The sequence below is a fragment of the Pristis pectinata genome, chromosome 5 (genome assembly GCF_009764475.1).
Source record: "Pristis pectinata isolate sPriPec2 chromosome 5, sPriPec2.1.pri, whole genome shotgun sequence".
In the NCBI taxonomy this organism is placed as follows: Eukaryota; Metazoa; Chordata; class Chondrichthyes; order Rhinopristiformes; family Pristidae; genus Pristis; species Pristis pectinata.
In genome coordinates, this window is record NC_067409.1 from 41,240,906 (window position 1) to 41,256,824 (window position 15,919).

General features: G+C 36.6%; 1 protein-coding gene across 2 annotated transcripts in view; it reads right to left on the reverse strand.

Annotated features, from left to right (window-relative positions):
- ctnnal1 (catenin (cadherin-associated protein), alpha-like 1) overlaps positions 1–15,919 on the reverse strand; it is a 297,913-nt gene that overhangs the window by 7,110 nt on the left and 274,884 nt on the right. For both annotated transcript variants that reach the window (XM_052016792.1, XM_052016794.1), the window contains exons 10-17: positions 14,497–14,589; positions 13,631–13,781; positions 7,136–7,173; positions 5,371–5,421; positions 4,932–5,086; positions 2,242–2,290; positions 1,232–1,288; positions 281–400 (exon numbers count right to left, since the gene is read on the reverse strand). In XM_052016792.1, the coding sequence (XP_051872752.1) occupies positions 281–400; positions 1,232–1,288; positions 2,242–2,290; positions 4,932–5,086; positions 5,371–5,421; positions 7,136–7,173; positions 13,631–13,781; positions 14,497–14,589 (714 nt within the window). The remainder of the gene's footprint in view (positions 1–280; positions 401–1,231; positions 1,289–2,241; positions 2,291–4,931; positions 5,087–5,370; positions 5,422–7,135; positions 7,174–13,630; positions 13,782–14,496; positions 14,590–15,919) is intronic.

The following is a 15,919-nucleotide window of genomic DNA, read 5'->3' on the forward strand; positions in this document are numbered from 1 at the left end:
TAACCTGCACTAAGGAGTAATTCATGGACCCAAAAACTTACAAGCAGATCTTTTGGGATGTGGAAGGAAACTGGATCACCCACACAGTCTTGAAGAGAGCATGCAAAGCCCCACACAGAGAGCACCTGTGGCCAGGACTGAACCCGAGGTTCCGGAGCTGTGAGTCAGTAGCATTAATTGCTGTGCCCATATTTGTGAAATTTGATAGATATTGATTTGCACATGGAACATAATATAACACATCCAACCTGCATCATTTCCATATATAAAAAGAACAGACCTTAGTGAAAGTGGCGGCTTTGCCATGAACAGGGGTCCTGCAGGTCATTTGCAGTTGCTGACATAATGCAGGAAATCTCTCGGCTTCCATCAACAAAGACGATTTTTCATCGTCTTCCAACTGAGGAGACAGAAACACATTTAGTTCAGACTCCATGTAATTGTTCAGAATACAATGAAGGGAAATTATTTTGAAATGCATCACTCGCTACTTTTGGAATTAAATATTTCAAACATTGAAGCATCTTCATGCTAGCTGTATAGTCCATTTAATGAGCTTTAGTTATGACAAATAAACTTTGGTTTCTTCAGATTAGATTTTACAGCCAATAAACACATCATGGGCAAAGAATCAAATGAAAATCAAGAATATCTGTCCATGATAATTTTCTTCTGCAATTTTCCACAGAATGTGATGTGCACTTAAATAAGAATGTGCACACTGCACTTTGCCACAATAGTACCTACAGGTCACTGAAAAGTGAATTAACATGTCTTAAAATAATGGATTACGATGAGTTTTAAAGAGAAAATGATGCTCATAATCCACCAACTCTGTCATTCAAATACAAGATTCTTGATTTAAATCACTTGCCACAGAAAATGAGAACCATTAGGATTTTGATAAGATGAATAGCTCTGTATCAACTTATTTTCTAGCTTTTAAAGAATATTTTCATGTAAGCTTTTATATAAAAACGCAGAAAATAATGAAGTGAAAAAAATGACAATTTATACAGAAAATGTTAACTTATGTTAGAATAGAAGACCACAATATTTTGTTATCATGAGAGTGCACGCCCAAATCACTCATTTGTTTTACTTCAGATTTTAACCAGATCTTAAATCTTTCATATATATTTACAATACATAGACACAGATATTGAACTTTTGATCATTTGCAGGAGTAATGTACAGCTTTTGAGTGTATTTCTAAAGTCCACTGATGTACCTGATTTGAGAATGCATGAAGAGATGAGTGCAATCTGAGACCTTCTTCAGCAAACATCTGTAAGAAACATAAAATACTTAAAAATTATTTGCGCAAATCTTCCACAAAATGCAATGTTAACATTTGTGCTGTACGTGTATTTTCAGCAACACTTGTTCTTAAGGTTTTCTCGGAATTATCCTTTGAAAATGGCAAAAATTTTACATTTTCATGCAAATTTATCATGCTTATCATGTGATTACTACATGGTAAAACATTTTCAGTAAAAACAAAGTGCTATTTTTATTTTGATGTGTTCATTTTAAAAGTTCTTTTAAAATTGAGTAGCTACTAATCCCTTTGGTGTTCATCCAATCTGATTTGAATCTCAGTGGCTAGAACCTGCTGTTAAGGATCTTGCAACTTCATTTAAATCCTATTGCTCTTTCAATTTGTCCTATGTGACTGCCACCAGTTCACATTTCCACTTGCACACTATCAGTGGTATAACTCAGGTGCAGCAAATTTCATCAATAATTAAAGGTATCATTTATTGCATTGCAATTTTTGTCAAGGACTTGGTGCATGACTAACGTAGCTAACTGCAATTTGCATTCCTGCCACAGAAGAGACGTATGATACTCAGCAGTCAAATCCCACTTTTTCCTCAAAAAATATAAGTAACAAGTTAGGTGCAGATAAATCATCTGATCACAAACCTTAACATTAATCCAAATGTAACACTCTATGTGGAAAACGTCCGCTGGTATATTATACTCCAAACCATAGCTACAAATACACTGTCCAAATCCAGTGGATACCAACTTCTAAAGAACATAAATCACTCGACAAAAATTGCCTTGATAAACAATTATTCTTAACAACAGTTTTAAGTTATTTTGCAAAACAACAAAAGATACCTCTAATTGCTGCTTAAAATGGCTGCCTCTTACTTAATCCATTCCAGGTTGGAAGCAAGAACTGTTGAAGATTATTCAAGAAAGATAAGACACAGCAATTAGTATCCTTACTTCAGCTTGGTGAAATAAATCCTGTGTGGTTTTCAAAAGGCCTTCACCTCTGAAATAATGAGAAAAATGTTAAGTATGAAACATTCTTAGAACATCTTTTAAATATGAATTTTTTTAAATAGCTAAGAATGTCAACATAAGATGAAAACAATGCGTAATGGTGAAACAGCTTATAAAATTTACCATAGTTGTTAATATGATAAAACAATGTGATGTAGCATGAATGAGGTTATATTACAGAGTGGTATGGAACAGCCTTGCAAGTTCCTGATCTCCAGCTGTGTTGGCGGAGGGAGATGACAAAGGGTGAAAGCTATTGGCAGACTGGAAGAGCAGAAGAGAAGTCAGAGCAAAATTTACCCTGAGTTATTATTATCCAGGAGTAGAGATCAGCAAGAGTTGGGTGAAAGTTGACTTCCTGATGACTGAGAAGTGGTGATTCACATTGGGAGATCTAAAAATATTAAAAGGCTGTCTAGATTTAATAGATATATATGCGTATGTAATAAAGATCTTTCTGATGTGATGGATTGAAAGAATCCCACTGTTCTTTTTGACAATAATTCTATTGTGTTAAAAATGAAATTGGATTTTACATTTGTGGGAATTGGCATTGGCTTAATGATGGTGCTGAAAAAAACTCTCAAAAACTGCAGATGTTGTAAGTCAGAAATAAAAACAGAAAATGCTGGAAACACTCATCAAGTCAGGTAGCATCTGTGGTTCTGACAAGATGGCTTCAATCTAAAACATTAACTCTTTCTCTTTTCATAGATTCTGCCAGACCTTCTGAATGTTTCCAGCATTTTCTGACCTTATTAAGCATTCTAAGTCAGATGTACCATTGATTCAAAGGAATGATACCTTTAGTCTGGTTTGTTAATGATTGTTTTACATTTTGTATCACTGGCTCTACAATGGCATTTGCCAATAACTCAGGACTGGCTATTTTATAAGAAGAGCAACATTATAAGATGGGATAAACTATGTATTATTTTGCTATCAGGCCTGCATTATTCTACATAAAATGAATTATCCTTCAAGATCTTATCCTTCTGTACAACAATGTGTTAGCTCAGTTAGAGAACATTTTCTGTGCTTGATAAAGCTTTTTTCTTGTAAATTAAAATTGTATGAGATCAAAATTTTACAATCACAGAGCACAGAAACAGGCCTTTTGGCTCACTATGTCTATGCTGACAATCAAGTGCCCACCTATACTAATCCCATTTACTAGCACTTGATCCAAGACTACAGTACCTTAGTAATTCAAGTGCATATTAAGATGCTTCTTAAATGTTGTGGAGGTTCCACTAATTTCTCAGGCAGTGTGTTCCAGATTCCAACCACCCTCTGGGTGAAGATATTCTTCTTCATATCTCCTCTAAACTTTGTATGTCTCACCTTGAACTCAGGCCCTCTGGTCCTGGACACCTCTGCCATGGGAAAAACTTTCTTACTGTGTACCATATGTAAGCCTCTCATAAGTTAGCATTCCTCTGTCAGATCCCCCATCAGGCTCCACTGCTGTATGGAAAACAAACCCAGCCTGTCCAGTTTCTTAAATAACTGAAACGTTCCATCACAGGCAACATCCTGGTGAATCTCCTCTGCACCCTCCAATGCAATCATGTACTTCTTATAATGTAGCATGCAAGTTTTTCATTGCATATGACAATAAGTTCGACTTTGACAAAGTTGACTGACTTTGAACTGCACACAATATTTCAGCTGTGGCCTAATCAATGTTTTATAAAGTTGTAACAAGACCTCCTTGCACTTGTCTAATGAAAGCAAATATGATGTATACCTTCTTCACTACCTTATCTACTTGTGCTGTCACTTAAGGAATCTTCGCGCGCGTGTGTGTGTGTGTGTACACGTGGTATGGGTATAACCAGTGTGTACCAAAAGCCATAAACAAGACACCAGTATAAAGGAGGAAGAGTTCTGTATATTTCAAGTTCCTACTTTTTATTTTTTTAAATAAAAGACAACATTAAAACAACTAAAAGAAATTTGCTTAAGGAATTCATCTATAATTAATGCAACAAGTGTTATGTAGCTGAAAAAAAGCAGCACAAGATTGAACCTATTGACTGTTCAGAAAAAGAAAAGGACTGGTATGCTGCACCAACTACATTCCAGGAACATCATAGATTGTCCACAGCTGAATGCATGGTTAAGCAGCCTGATTGAGCAAGTGTTAGAAACTAGTATGCTTGAGCATGTGAATACACAAGAAATGCTAACACAGTCTGGGAGTACCAGACTGAAGCAAGATATGCCATCTTTGCCAATTGCCATAGACTGCAAAATGAATATGACAGATCAAGTTCCAGAGATAGGGCACTAGTGGAAAGCAGTGATCAGATAACCACAGGCCCACTGCCTTGAATTTGCATCCATTCATTTAAAATAAAGTCAGGCACTACGGTTTCTTGACTACTCTTTCCCTTCAGCCACATTCCACTGTAGGATTTCCTGATTTCCACATCACCCAGTTTTATGACTGATCTTGATGAGATTGTAGGCAAAGTTTTGTATCATATATATCTTATATGTTCACTAAAAGTCAGCCAGAAATGCATGAATAACCTCCAACTAATTTGTTTTTACATTTAAAAAATAATTTCTTCTCCCGACTAAAAGATAAAGCAAAGATATTTCGATGGGGTTGTCAATTTTACCTTGTGAAAAGATACATGGAATATGCCATACTGGACATACTCTGAGCCTGCCGAAGAATCTCATTTTCTTGGTCCTCCCATCTTTCTGTTTCTGCATCTACATCTGATGTGTGCAAACGCAGCTCCAGCCCTAATTTTGCTATCTTTGCCTGCTCCTATAATTTAAAACAAAAACATTTTTATTCCAGATGCTGCCAATGATGTTAATTCAATACAGACAGAATAAACAGGTATGGTAAATACTATCTACCAATTTCAAATGGCAAAGCTAACCCATTATTGTTTCTGTATAGAAGAGGTCTTTCAGCCTATTATGCATCTGCTGGTTCTCTGAAAGAGGCTGCCCAACTGGTCTCACTCACCTGCTGTGTCCACAGTCCTTCAAATTCCTACTCTACAATCAATGTCTACAAAGCAAAAGCAAAGCCATAACTCTTACCTCAGCATCTAGTTTGACTGCTTTAACTACCTTCAGATTTGCTGTGTGCTTCTGTTTCAAACAAAGAAAATATAGAAAGTATTAAGGGTTATCATTTTCATACAACATTCTGTTTTAAAAGAGCGCAAATGATGGCTAGGAAAGCATTAATTGGTTTAAATACCATAGGAAAGCTTAAACTTAAGCAACACCACAACTCACAAGACCTGTTCAGTGTGTAAAATTCCAAGCTCACGTACAACAGCAAGGTTGCTCGAGTGTAAGCAAACCAAAATTTATGGAGAAGTGTAAGTTTAGGGTGCAATCAACAATCCAGGCTCAAATTCCATTAGCTTCCAGTAGGTTTTTCCTTCATGTCCCTACTCAATTTCATTTGTAAACAGATGAACAAAAACTCCTCTGAGAACAGTATATTCTGGCAGCATTTTAGAATATAATTTTTATTTTAAAAATTGTTTTTAAAATATTCTTTAAAAATACATTGAATAGTGATAGGCTGGTGCAGTTTTATTAATACAGCTAAAAACAACTTAATTACAAAATATAAAGCTTTTTACAGTACGTAATTCACCACCGCTGATTTTGAGTCACTGAAAACAATTTGAAAAAATACTAAACCATCTCCTGGTATGATTGGTGTTCAAGTGGTCTCTTAGTAAATTTTTTTTTTATACGTAAAAAATTTCAACTGGTGATTAATCCCATCAGGGGCATGTCTAGTTTCTGTGGGCTTCCAGAACATTGCATTCTTTTGTGTTGGTTTAAAAACAAAGACTTAAAATGTGTTGGCTGCAATTCATGCTTGAAATTGTGGTTTGGGTGACTTTGGACAAATTACATTGGAGGAAAAAGTGCAAAAAAAAAACTGGCAAAAATCGAAGCAGACAAGCCTGGAAGTTTTATGAAATTTATAATCTTTTATTACCACTAAATCTTGTTATGGTGCAGAAGCATTTTACCTAATACTAGCTAATCTTCCACAGCACTATTCATAGGTTGTTTGGAGATAGCTGCCAACTTATCCTACCCCATTAAGGGCACAGCCTAATAATGCCTCCAGAGAAATAGCTTCAATAGTCTCGAAGAAGTCTCAGGCTCTAATGACTATTGCTGAAAGTTTCTCCAGTTGGTGCTTACTTTGCTCCACTTAGTAATCCCTCTACTTTATCTCAAGGCAGAATAGTCAGCGTCATTCTGTTCTGATTTTTATAGTTAATTGAAGTTACATCTGGAGTGAGAAAGACAATTTCATAACTCGATCTTACAGAATTGTTGAGTGGTCCATTTTATGCTATTTCGCCTGTAACAAACGAGATATGACTATTGTAAATAACTATCAGTTTTATTTGGGCTATCCTGAGAATGAAACTGTAATATTATTGTCTTAAAGAAGGCTGGATATCCTGGTGACATCTCCAATAACCTCCACATTCTGGGTGATTAGCTATTAATTTGGGCACAGCTTTCACATATTTCACAGATAAGTACAAACATTTTAATTCATTGAAAAACTCTTGGCTTCAGAATCTGCCTCTAACTGCAAGATGAGAAACTTTTTTGGTGGGGGGCAGGAGTGGTGGTGGAGTCCAGAGTCTAACATTTGGGCAATTTTGACTTGCACAACTATTGCATAAAAGGGTCCACCAATTTGCAATCATTTATTTTATATTATTCCACAGTCTATATGACCCCATTGTGTGTGATGCCTCAAAATGAGTTTTGAGTTGAAACGTTATATTAACTTTAAGTTGCATTATAAACTCACCCCTGGTCTAGGTAGTGAAAGGTATGCACGCTTCTCTCCTGGGGAAACAGATGCAAATAAACCAACATGAGTGAGACAAACTAAGTGGAAAGAATTGCAGCCAAATTTCCAGTTGTTTCTGCCAATTCTTAACTTCTAACATCTTTCAAGTACTAAATATTAATTATATAACTTTCTATTGCAACGAAAGCAGTGTCGCCTATTAATTATATTTGGTCTGAAGAGGTTTAAATAAATGAGGCAATTTTTGCTAAAGATACTCTCAAAAATGTTGTATCATCATAACCAGGATATATTTCTTTAAACTCTCATGTGGCTTTGGTTCATAATCATAAAAATAAATTGCATTTTTATTAATGTATTGTCAAATATCACCCATCTTCTCAAAACTGTCCTGACTTCACATTGCCATAGCATGATTTTTCTTCTGCTGCTGTTGGTTCCTTCTCTCTAAGCCAAACTCAAACCTTCTTGAAATTATGTTTCAATGACACCATATAAATTTTCATCACACCTGTAATTCCTTCCTCTACTCTAACATTCACGCATAGTTTTAGATGGATTAGCAGTGTTACAATTGGACAGGGAAGACTTTTTATAACTGTAGTAGACAATTCAAGGGTAGCATCCCAGGGCACACTTTCAAGTCTCACAGAGCATCAAAAGTAACACCATTCACTGCATTGGGCATACCCAAGGTTGGAAGCATGTGAGTAAATCTGCATCTGCCCTAACTGGACTCGTAAATGTCAATTAGTATGCTAACAATACAACAGCATGATTACCTCAATCAGAATTGAAATACATCAGAAGTAAATACTGTTCCTTCATTCATATTATTTTCTTTTGATACAGTGCTGCCACTGTATACTTGAAATGCCACTTGTTAAGCCAGCCAGAATGATGTCACAAAGTAATTTCAAAACATTTTGCTTGCCCATTGCATTATGCCTCCAGTGCAGCTGCATTACAATTCCTAGTTTGCACAGAAAGCAGTGGGTCCACTTCTTGGAAAGAAAACATTTTGCTGACACACAGAAAAATACCAGATTTTATAACATCCGTAATTATTTATAATAAACCATTATTATTTATTATCAGAATTCAGACAATCTGCCTATTAAATTGGATTCCTCTATAATTTCATACAATTCATTAACAAAAATATATAAAATTTAAGATATTTATAATACAGACCACACCTTGCATCAACCTATTGACCTTTGGTAAATGTGTCTTTTAAAGGAAACAACTGAAGTTAACACTCTGGAAAAAGTGGTTCTTAAAAGAGTTTAAGAACAAATAGAAACTTGACCAAATAAAGAAAATTAATCTAAAGATTATGTAAACTTTGAGGGCATCTGCAGTATTATGAGAGTTAAGTGTGATGCAAACATGACTCCAGAAGCAAATGTAAACTCCAGGGTAATAATTTTTATAAAACATTTAGCTACTTTGTTTTGTAATTCAGTACTAGTATATTTGCTGAAACAGTATTTTAGGTAAATTATAAATGACAGGCCACATGGCCCATAGCTTGGTAGATTATGATGAATAGTGTTTTGAGTTGTCAGCACAATTTCAAGCAAACCCATTATTCTACAATATCTGTTAGAAGCCAATATTTTCTTAAAATAATGTGCAGTTGACAACCTTGAGTAAATAGTTGCATCTTAGCAATTTCTACGTTAAAGGTGGTAGAGTTATCATTGTGCTCATACATGTGCACACTTACTGGCATCAAAATCTTGATTCAATTTTAATCTCAAAGAGCCAATGAGGAATGAATTCTTTATTATCATGAAAAATGTTAAAACAAAAACAATTTCAGGGTGTGAAATGGGCAGTTAAAGCTTTTTTTTTTACACACATTACCTACAGTGCAGGGATTCACAAGAACCTGGGCTGGAAATTATGCTGTATTCACAACACTTCTACTAGCCGCTCAAGTGAAACTTATGTCAATTCCAATCAGTTAGCACAGTTCCATGACAGGAATAGGTGGGGGGGGGGGGGGGGGGGGGGGTAGGGGCCTGGGTGTTGATAGGCATCCATAAATGTCATGTCAACAGCTTTTCAGGTAGTCTCAAAGTAGGAGTCTCATAGTTTCCTTAATAATACAATGCTTTTATCCCCATCCCTCCAACATCCAACCCTGCTGATGTCTCTAGGGCCACCGACTGTATGCTCGACAGCTCCCAATCGCCCAATCCACTGCACCTCATCTCACATGCAGCTCCTCCTTCAATGCACAAAGCCACTCATTCCTATGCTATTGACCCACAAACTGGTGAAGCTGCAGAATCCCCAGTCAAACTTCAAGCCTGATCCTACCCAGGCCATCTGATGATCACTCTGTATTCCATCCATTCCTTACTCTCCACCAAAATGCCAGATCTAACAAGGAATGTCTGTGCAAAGTTTGCAAGAGTTGTCCCATTGTGCATGATGACTTGGACCTTGAGCATGAAAGAAATTTGTTGCTGGAAGACCTCACAAATCCTAACTTCAATCAGCTTTTTTTGGCAGCTGCAGAATTTTTAGACCTTTATCTTTCAGCTCCTCTTCTGGATAAGCTGCAAACCACATATTACGTTTATTGCACAGGGGAACAGTGTTATTTGAATTTTGCTTTGTTTAACCAAAAATAGCTCTGTAACATGAAATGAATTTATATAAAAAATGGAAAGTGATACAGGGAACAATAGCAAGATTAATTCAAATTATATGGGAATGAGTTCGGAGGAAAAAAAATGAACCAGCTTTATCATCTCAGGCGCTCCCAAAGCAATTGTATGGCATGAAACTTTTCTGAAGACTAGTTCACTGTTGTAATGTAGGCAAGATGACAGCCAAATTGTGCACAATTACATCCCACATGCAGTAACTGGTGTTACAGACTAGGTTACTATTGGTGAATGTCCCTTTAAGACACAGCACAGTTGTGTGTGTGTGAGTGTGTGCGTGTGTGAGTGTGGCATGATTACAACAGGAGATAAGGACGTGATGACATTTTTGGACCAGTCAGAGTCCGAAGAAGGAGAGAGAGGGGGAGACACACCTGCCTGCTGGTCTCTGTATCGATGGATAAAAACAATGACTGTGTCTGTCACTACAATCCACATATGGATTTTTGGAATAATCCAGTGGAGTCCACTTTGTCGCTAACCTGTAGAAGGAAACAGGTATTTGTGTGGATGGCCCTGTCTCGAATGCCCTTCGGGGTGGCAGATACTTTGGAACAAAGGAATGGAGATCATCAGTGATTGAGGTGTCATATGGGTTCCATCGTGGAACATTTAGATTTCGTAATTTCTCTCTACATATTCTCTTCAGTCAACGGTGGTTTTGCAGAAGGCTTTGCTCATGTTTCACCTTACAGCTTGCTGAACTGAACTTTGAGAACTATTCCTGGACTTGGAGTTTGGGAATTTGCCATACACACAGACTTTGAGTTTAGTTTTTGGGGTTAATGTTTAAGATCTAACATTTTTACTTCTAACATTCTAACTTTTATTTTTCTTATTATCATAAGTAGTTATTAATAAAATAGTTTTTAACACTTATACATGACTCGGTGTGTTTCTTTTGTTGCTGGTACGTGACACTGGATAAATTATGGCCAGCACACCAGGAAGAATAGGTATAATTAAGGCATATATGTATAAAATAGTTAATATATAAATTAATGTTTCTCATTAAGTCAGCAAAATAAGATGGAAGGATACAAATAAGTAATTAGCTATTAGTAATAAATTCTTCATTTAGTGATGAGTATTAGAATTAATCTGTAAAATAATGTAACATACAGTATATTATGGTAGAGAAATAAAAAATGCACCTGAATGCAGTAGTAGGACACCAGGCTGAGAAGGATCAGCTTCAATGTTTTCCTTGGTGAACAGGTCATTGAAATGGGTAGCAGCGATTGGGCTATAAGTGGGTTTCAGAGATAGTAGTGATTGGGGTACAGATGGATTTTAGAGATAGCAGAGATCAAGATACAAATTGGTTCTAGAGACAGCAGTGATTGGGTTATAAATGGGTTTCAGAGGTCGTGGTGATTGTGGTACAGATGGATTCCAGAGATCTCAGTGATCAAGATACAAATAGGGTACAGATGAGTTCCAGTGGTAAAAAAATCGGGGTACATCAGACATAGATCTATGACTGGTGATGGATCAAAAAGGAAGAGGCCTTTTGCACTAAATGGAATATCTTTCGTCCCTCAACATTTTTTAGCAGGATTCCTAATTAAGTGGTGTTATGGTACCAGTAGATGGGGATGTTGCACTATGAAGAATTTACACAGCGACAACCATTTGCAGTGGCTCCATTCTTGAATCTAAATCTTACCCCTACTTTGTTCGTAACAAATCACATGAAAATACCACAGCAAAATTTGCCATGGATTCTGAAATTTTCAAGATAACATATGGTTCCAGGGTTCCCTAAAATAATGAGCACAGATTTTGGATTTACCTTTGAATTAATTAATTACCAAATGGTAAACTCAGATTGATAATTACTTCTTAGCAGATAAAACCTCTCTTGTTAGCCTCTAATAATACACAATATTTTTTTTACTAAGTAACTATCTTAAACACTAATTGGTGCTACAATTCTGACTCACAACACCCAGGTTCAGCATTACCAATGAAATGATGTACTTCAGTGTGAATATTCACTAGTCTCAAACTCTGCTCTTATTATAGTTAGCTTTTTACATCTTTAAAATATGTACACCCACAGAAATGAATTGCAACATTCAGACTAATTGCACAGATACAAGGATCTTACTTCATATCATGTTTACATGAAAATGCATAATATAATATTTCTTTAAGTAGAATAAGCACACTACTAAGGAGAGAAAATTATTTTGCCAGGATGGGGCAGAAAAGTCATTTAATCTGCAGTTTTCTTGTGGTCTTACAACTATTAAAGCTGCATTCTAAAAGATATTCTGTGGAAGCCATGCCACAACTGCATTGTATTATTAAAATTCCAATATGCTCAAGAAAATAGCAGACTTCAATTAAATAGGTACATAAATTTCAGAGGATTTTGAGACTGCCCTTGATGGGTAGAACACTTGTCAGAGGTAAACAGAGATGACAAGCAGTATCCCATTACTATTGCACAGAACAAATCAATCATTGTATGCAAAGCCATAAGAATCAAGAAGAGAGTTGGGGTTGGTGAATGAAACTCAACTTGGTCTGCGCCAACTACAAGGTGATCTAAATTTAGTACTGGGCTTCAGATATGCAGGACAAGAATGTAGTCAATTTCCATGAAATGGAATGAAGCGGGTTTCAGGCTGTTGACTTGGAGAAAACTTAAGTCACTCAAGCCAATATAATGTTCTGTGCACTTGCGGTCCAGATTGGGCATGACAGATCACAAATAAAAACCTGGAAGCCTAACACTCTATCATTTTAAGTTTCAGGAAAGATGCTAATTTTCTCAATTACTGTTGTAGGAACAGCTTTTTAAAATATAAATATCATGTTGGTGGGGTGGAGTGGCTGGTTGTTGATGGTTCTAGACACCTTTGGCTCCCCTGTAAGAAACTGGTGGTGCCAAATCAAAATTTGCAGGAAGAAAACATAACATGTATACCATGTGACACAAGATCAACTGAAACATACAATATCCTAAGTGGGTCTCACAGGGTAGATGTTGAGATGTTTTCACCAGTGGGAGAGTTTCAAACAAGAGGACAGGAGTCTCAAGGTAAGGGACTGGTCATTTAAAATGCAGAGGGGAATGAACGTCTGGAATTGTCTACCCTAGATATGCAGAGGCTAAATCATTAGAAGCATTTAAGGTGGAGGCAGATACATTTTAGAATGATTGGGGGATTGAGGACTATGGGGATCTGGGAATGGAGGCTGGGGTAGATCAGCCATGATCTCATTGAGTGGCAGGGTGGGCTTGAGCGGCTGGGTGGTCTACCCCTCCTCCTACTCTCTAGTGTTTTTGTACACTGTTCCTACAAGCATCAATGCAAAAAGTTAAGCCAGATGTTATGTTCATTATTTAATATTGATAGCAACATACACCTTTTTTCAGAATTATAATTAATCAATGCAGTATGATATAAAAATTTGTGCTTTGAACAATACAAAACAATTGATATAAAATGTGCAGCCTTTCTCAGACTCAGAATCCAAGCCTGCCACGCTCATTTCATTGACACTATCTTTTAACACAATAACCAGACTACCTCAGCATCAAATGAGGGTAACAAGCTTAGCCTATTCTTATGCCTTGCAAATATATAACCAATGCCACATTCATAGATTAAAAGGTTCCAGAACTTTACAGTCAATATTTGTAATAGTCAGTATACACTATTTATTACTTGAAATATTGTAATTCTTTAGCATTTTTAGCCCTACAATATTTTTCCTCAGAATCCACATTGCACAAAAGCTAAATGAGAATCTAGTTTTAATAGAAAGAACACTTAAACCTTAGACTATTCACCTCTTCGGCCTTCAAACACATCATTAATTTCTTTCAGCAGCATGGACATATCATTCAGTTGTGACTCCCAGGCCTCACAAAAGACTTCTAGATTCTCTTTGGCAATCTTACTAGAAGGGTGAAGAGCCAAGGTCTGTGCAGCTGAAATGATCTGAGAACAAAGCAAAATAATTCACTTGACAGTACAAAGCAAATCTATTATTGACCATGTATTATTAAAAATGTAAAGGTAGTAAGCCTTGGAACTGTGCATGTTAATATTTCCTGCATTCAGATAGTAAGTAAAAAATGTTTAGATCTGGATTTTAGCTGTGGACTGAATTCAGAGGACACCTTAGCGTGGCGTCATAAGGGATTTGAATTATTAACAGGTGTAAAATTAAAGCAATCACCAACACAGATAATATGTCATAATCTAGAGTCATGAAGCAGTGCTATCCTGCTTCACCACAGCAGTCCATCCCTCCACTGACTTAATGACTCCAGTCTCATCCTGTGAGGAGCTATTAGGCAAAATTTAGCCACTTCCCCATTCAATGAAATGCTTGGTCTCGTTAGTCCTTTTGTGTACATCTTCTAACCATTCACTGAGAACCAACGTGAATAAAAGTTGGGAATTGACTGCCTGCTCACCTGCCCCATCTGTCTAATGCATGGAATGTGATGTCTGGAAAAAAAAGTTGGGGGGGGGGCTAGTCTAAAATGTACATTTTTAAAAAATAGTGGTTCAAAATTATAAACTAAAAGAAATTCTTTGACTATTCAGAACAGGTGTAAATCGTGTTCTCAAATCAAATATCATGCACATCACCCAAACTTACTATAAACAATCATTGGAAAATGATTAACGGTAAATAACTCCATACCTGTGGACCAATGACCTGAAATGTTTCTTCTGCATGTAAACAAGTAATTTCCAAGGGCTCAGTTCCTGAAATGTGTCGCAGTAATCGAGAAGTCTGCATGGTTTCGGGAAGGGAGAGGTTGAAGGCAGGGTGGTGGAAGAAAGTACAACATCATAGGAATTCATGTCTGAATCTCCACAAGTATCACAAAATGTAGTTCAGATTCCAGCTAGCCATAACTGAAATAAACTGCATGTTCTGCTAGGTTCCATTCATTAAAAACAACAGTTAAACATCATTAACACTTGGACTCTTTCCACACAATATAAATATTTCAAATTTAATGCATAAGAGCATTACATCACTGAAATGGAATGTTACAACTTATAATTTCAAATCGAATAATGGCATGTTGTTTAAATGCATCTAATAATTGTTGTATTTATTGGCTGGCACCAGAAACACCGAAAACTGCCAGGTGATTAAAAACCCAATAGATTCACTATCATCCATAAAAGTAAACCACCTCCCTTCTCCTGACTAACCTACACAATAGCCAGGACCAGATACTACATTCTTTAAGCTCTCTAAATTTAGCTAGCTAGCAGCTAAGTTCTGGACCTAATTGCTTTTGGCATTATGTGCATCCCTGAGTGAGGTCCACATCCTGAAAACATTTTAATTTTAAAAGGTACATGTTCAACAGCAACACTTCTGCTCTTGGGACCCTGCTGTTTTGAATTTGGAGAATTATGTCAAAAACATATTTGATGCTCAAGACTTGTAATGTTGCCTAGCTACACCTAATCTTCTAATACTTCCCCTCCTGTAGTGCTTAAGACTTCTCTTTCTGTCTCTTGATCAAAGACTGGCTCCTTTTTGTGCCCAGTGCAAACGCCCTCTTAGTCTACTCAGTGTACACTGGAGACATGGATTATAGAATAACAGATGAAATGACATGATCCAGCTACAGTAATTTATATGCACTCAAGAAGTAAACTGCACAACAGCAGGGAGTACTTTTATTGCTGGTGGTTGGAAACACAGGCATCAGCAATTATTAAAGCATTTGGATTTTGAGGCTCCTCTGAAGGGGTGAATTCCAGAACTCTGTTTTTAATGCATCAACATTGGTAGAAGGGGGAAGAATGAAGGAAGAGACCACCTGGGACTAAAAACGAAGCACAGTTGAGAGAAGATGACAAAGTGAATACAGCCTTCCACATCCATAATTAAGGGTGCAGATGTAAAAAAAAAATTCTATCATGGAAGAATGCTAGGGTAAGGCTGACGATTTTTTGACAACAATGTAATCCATCCCACAGTGTGCATTGCACACTCAATGCCCTTAATGATGTGCCAGCACAGAAGATGACAGCACTAGGACAATCAGATTTCACAATCTACCCAACTCAAATGGTTTTTTACACTCCTTCATAGCTGC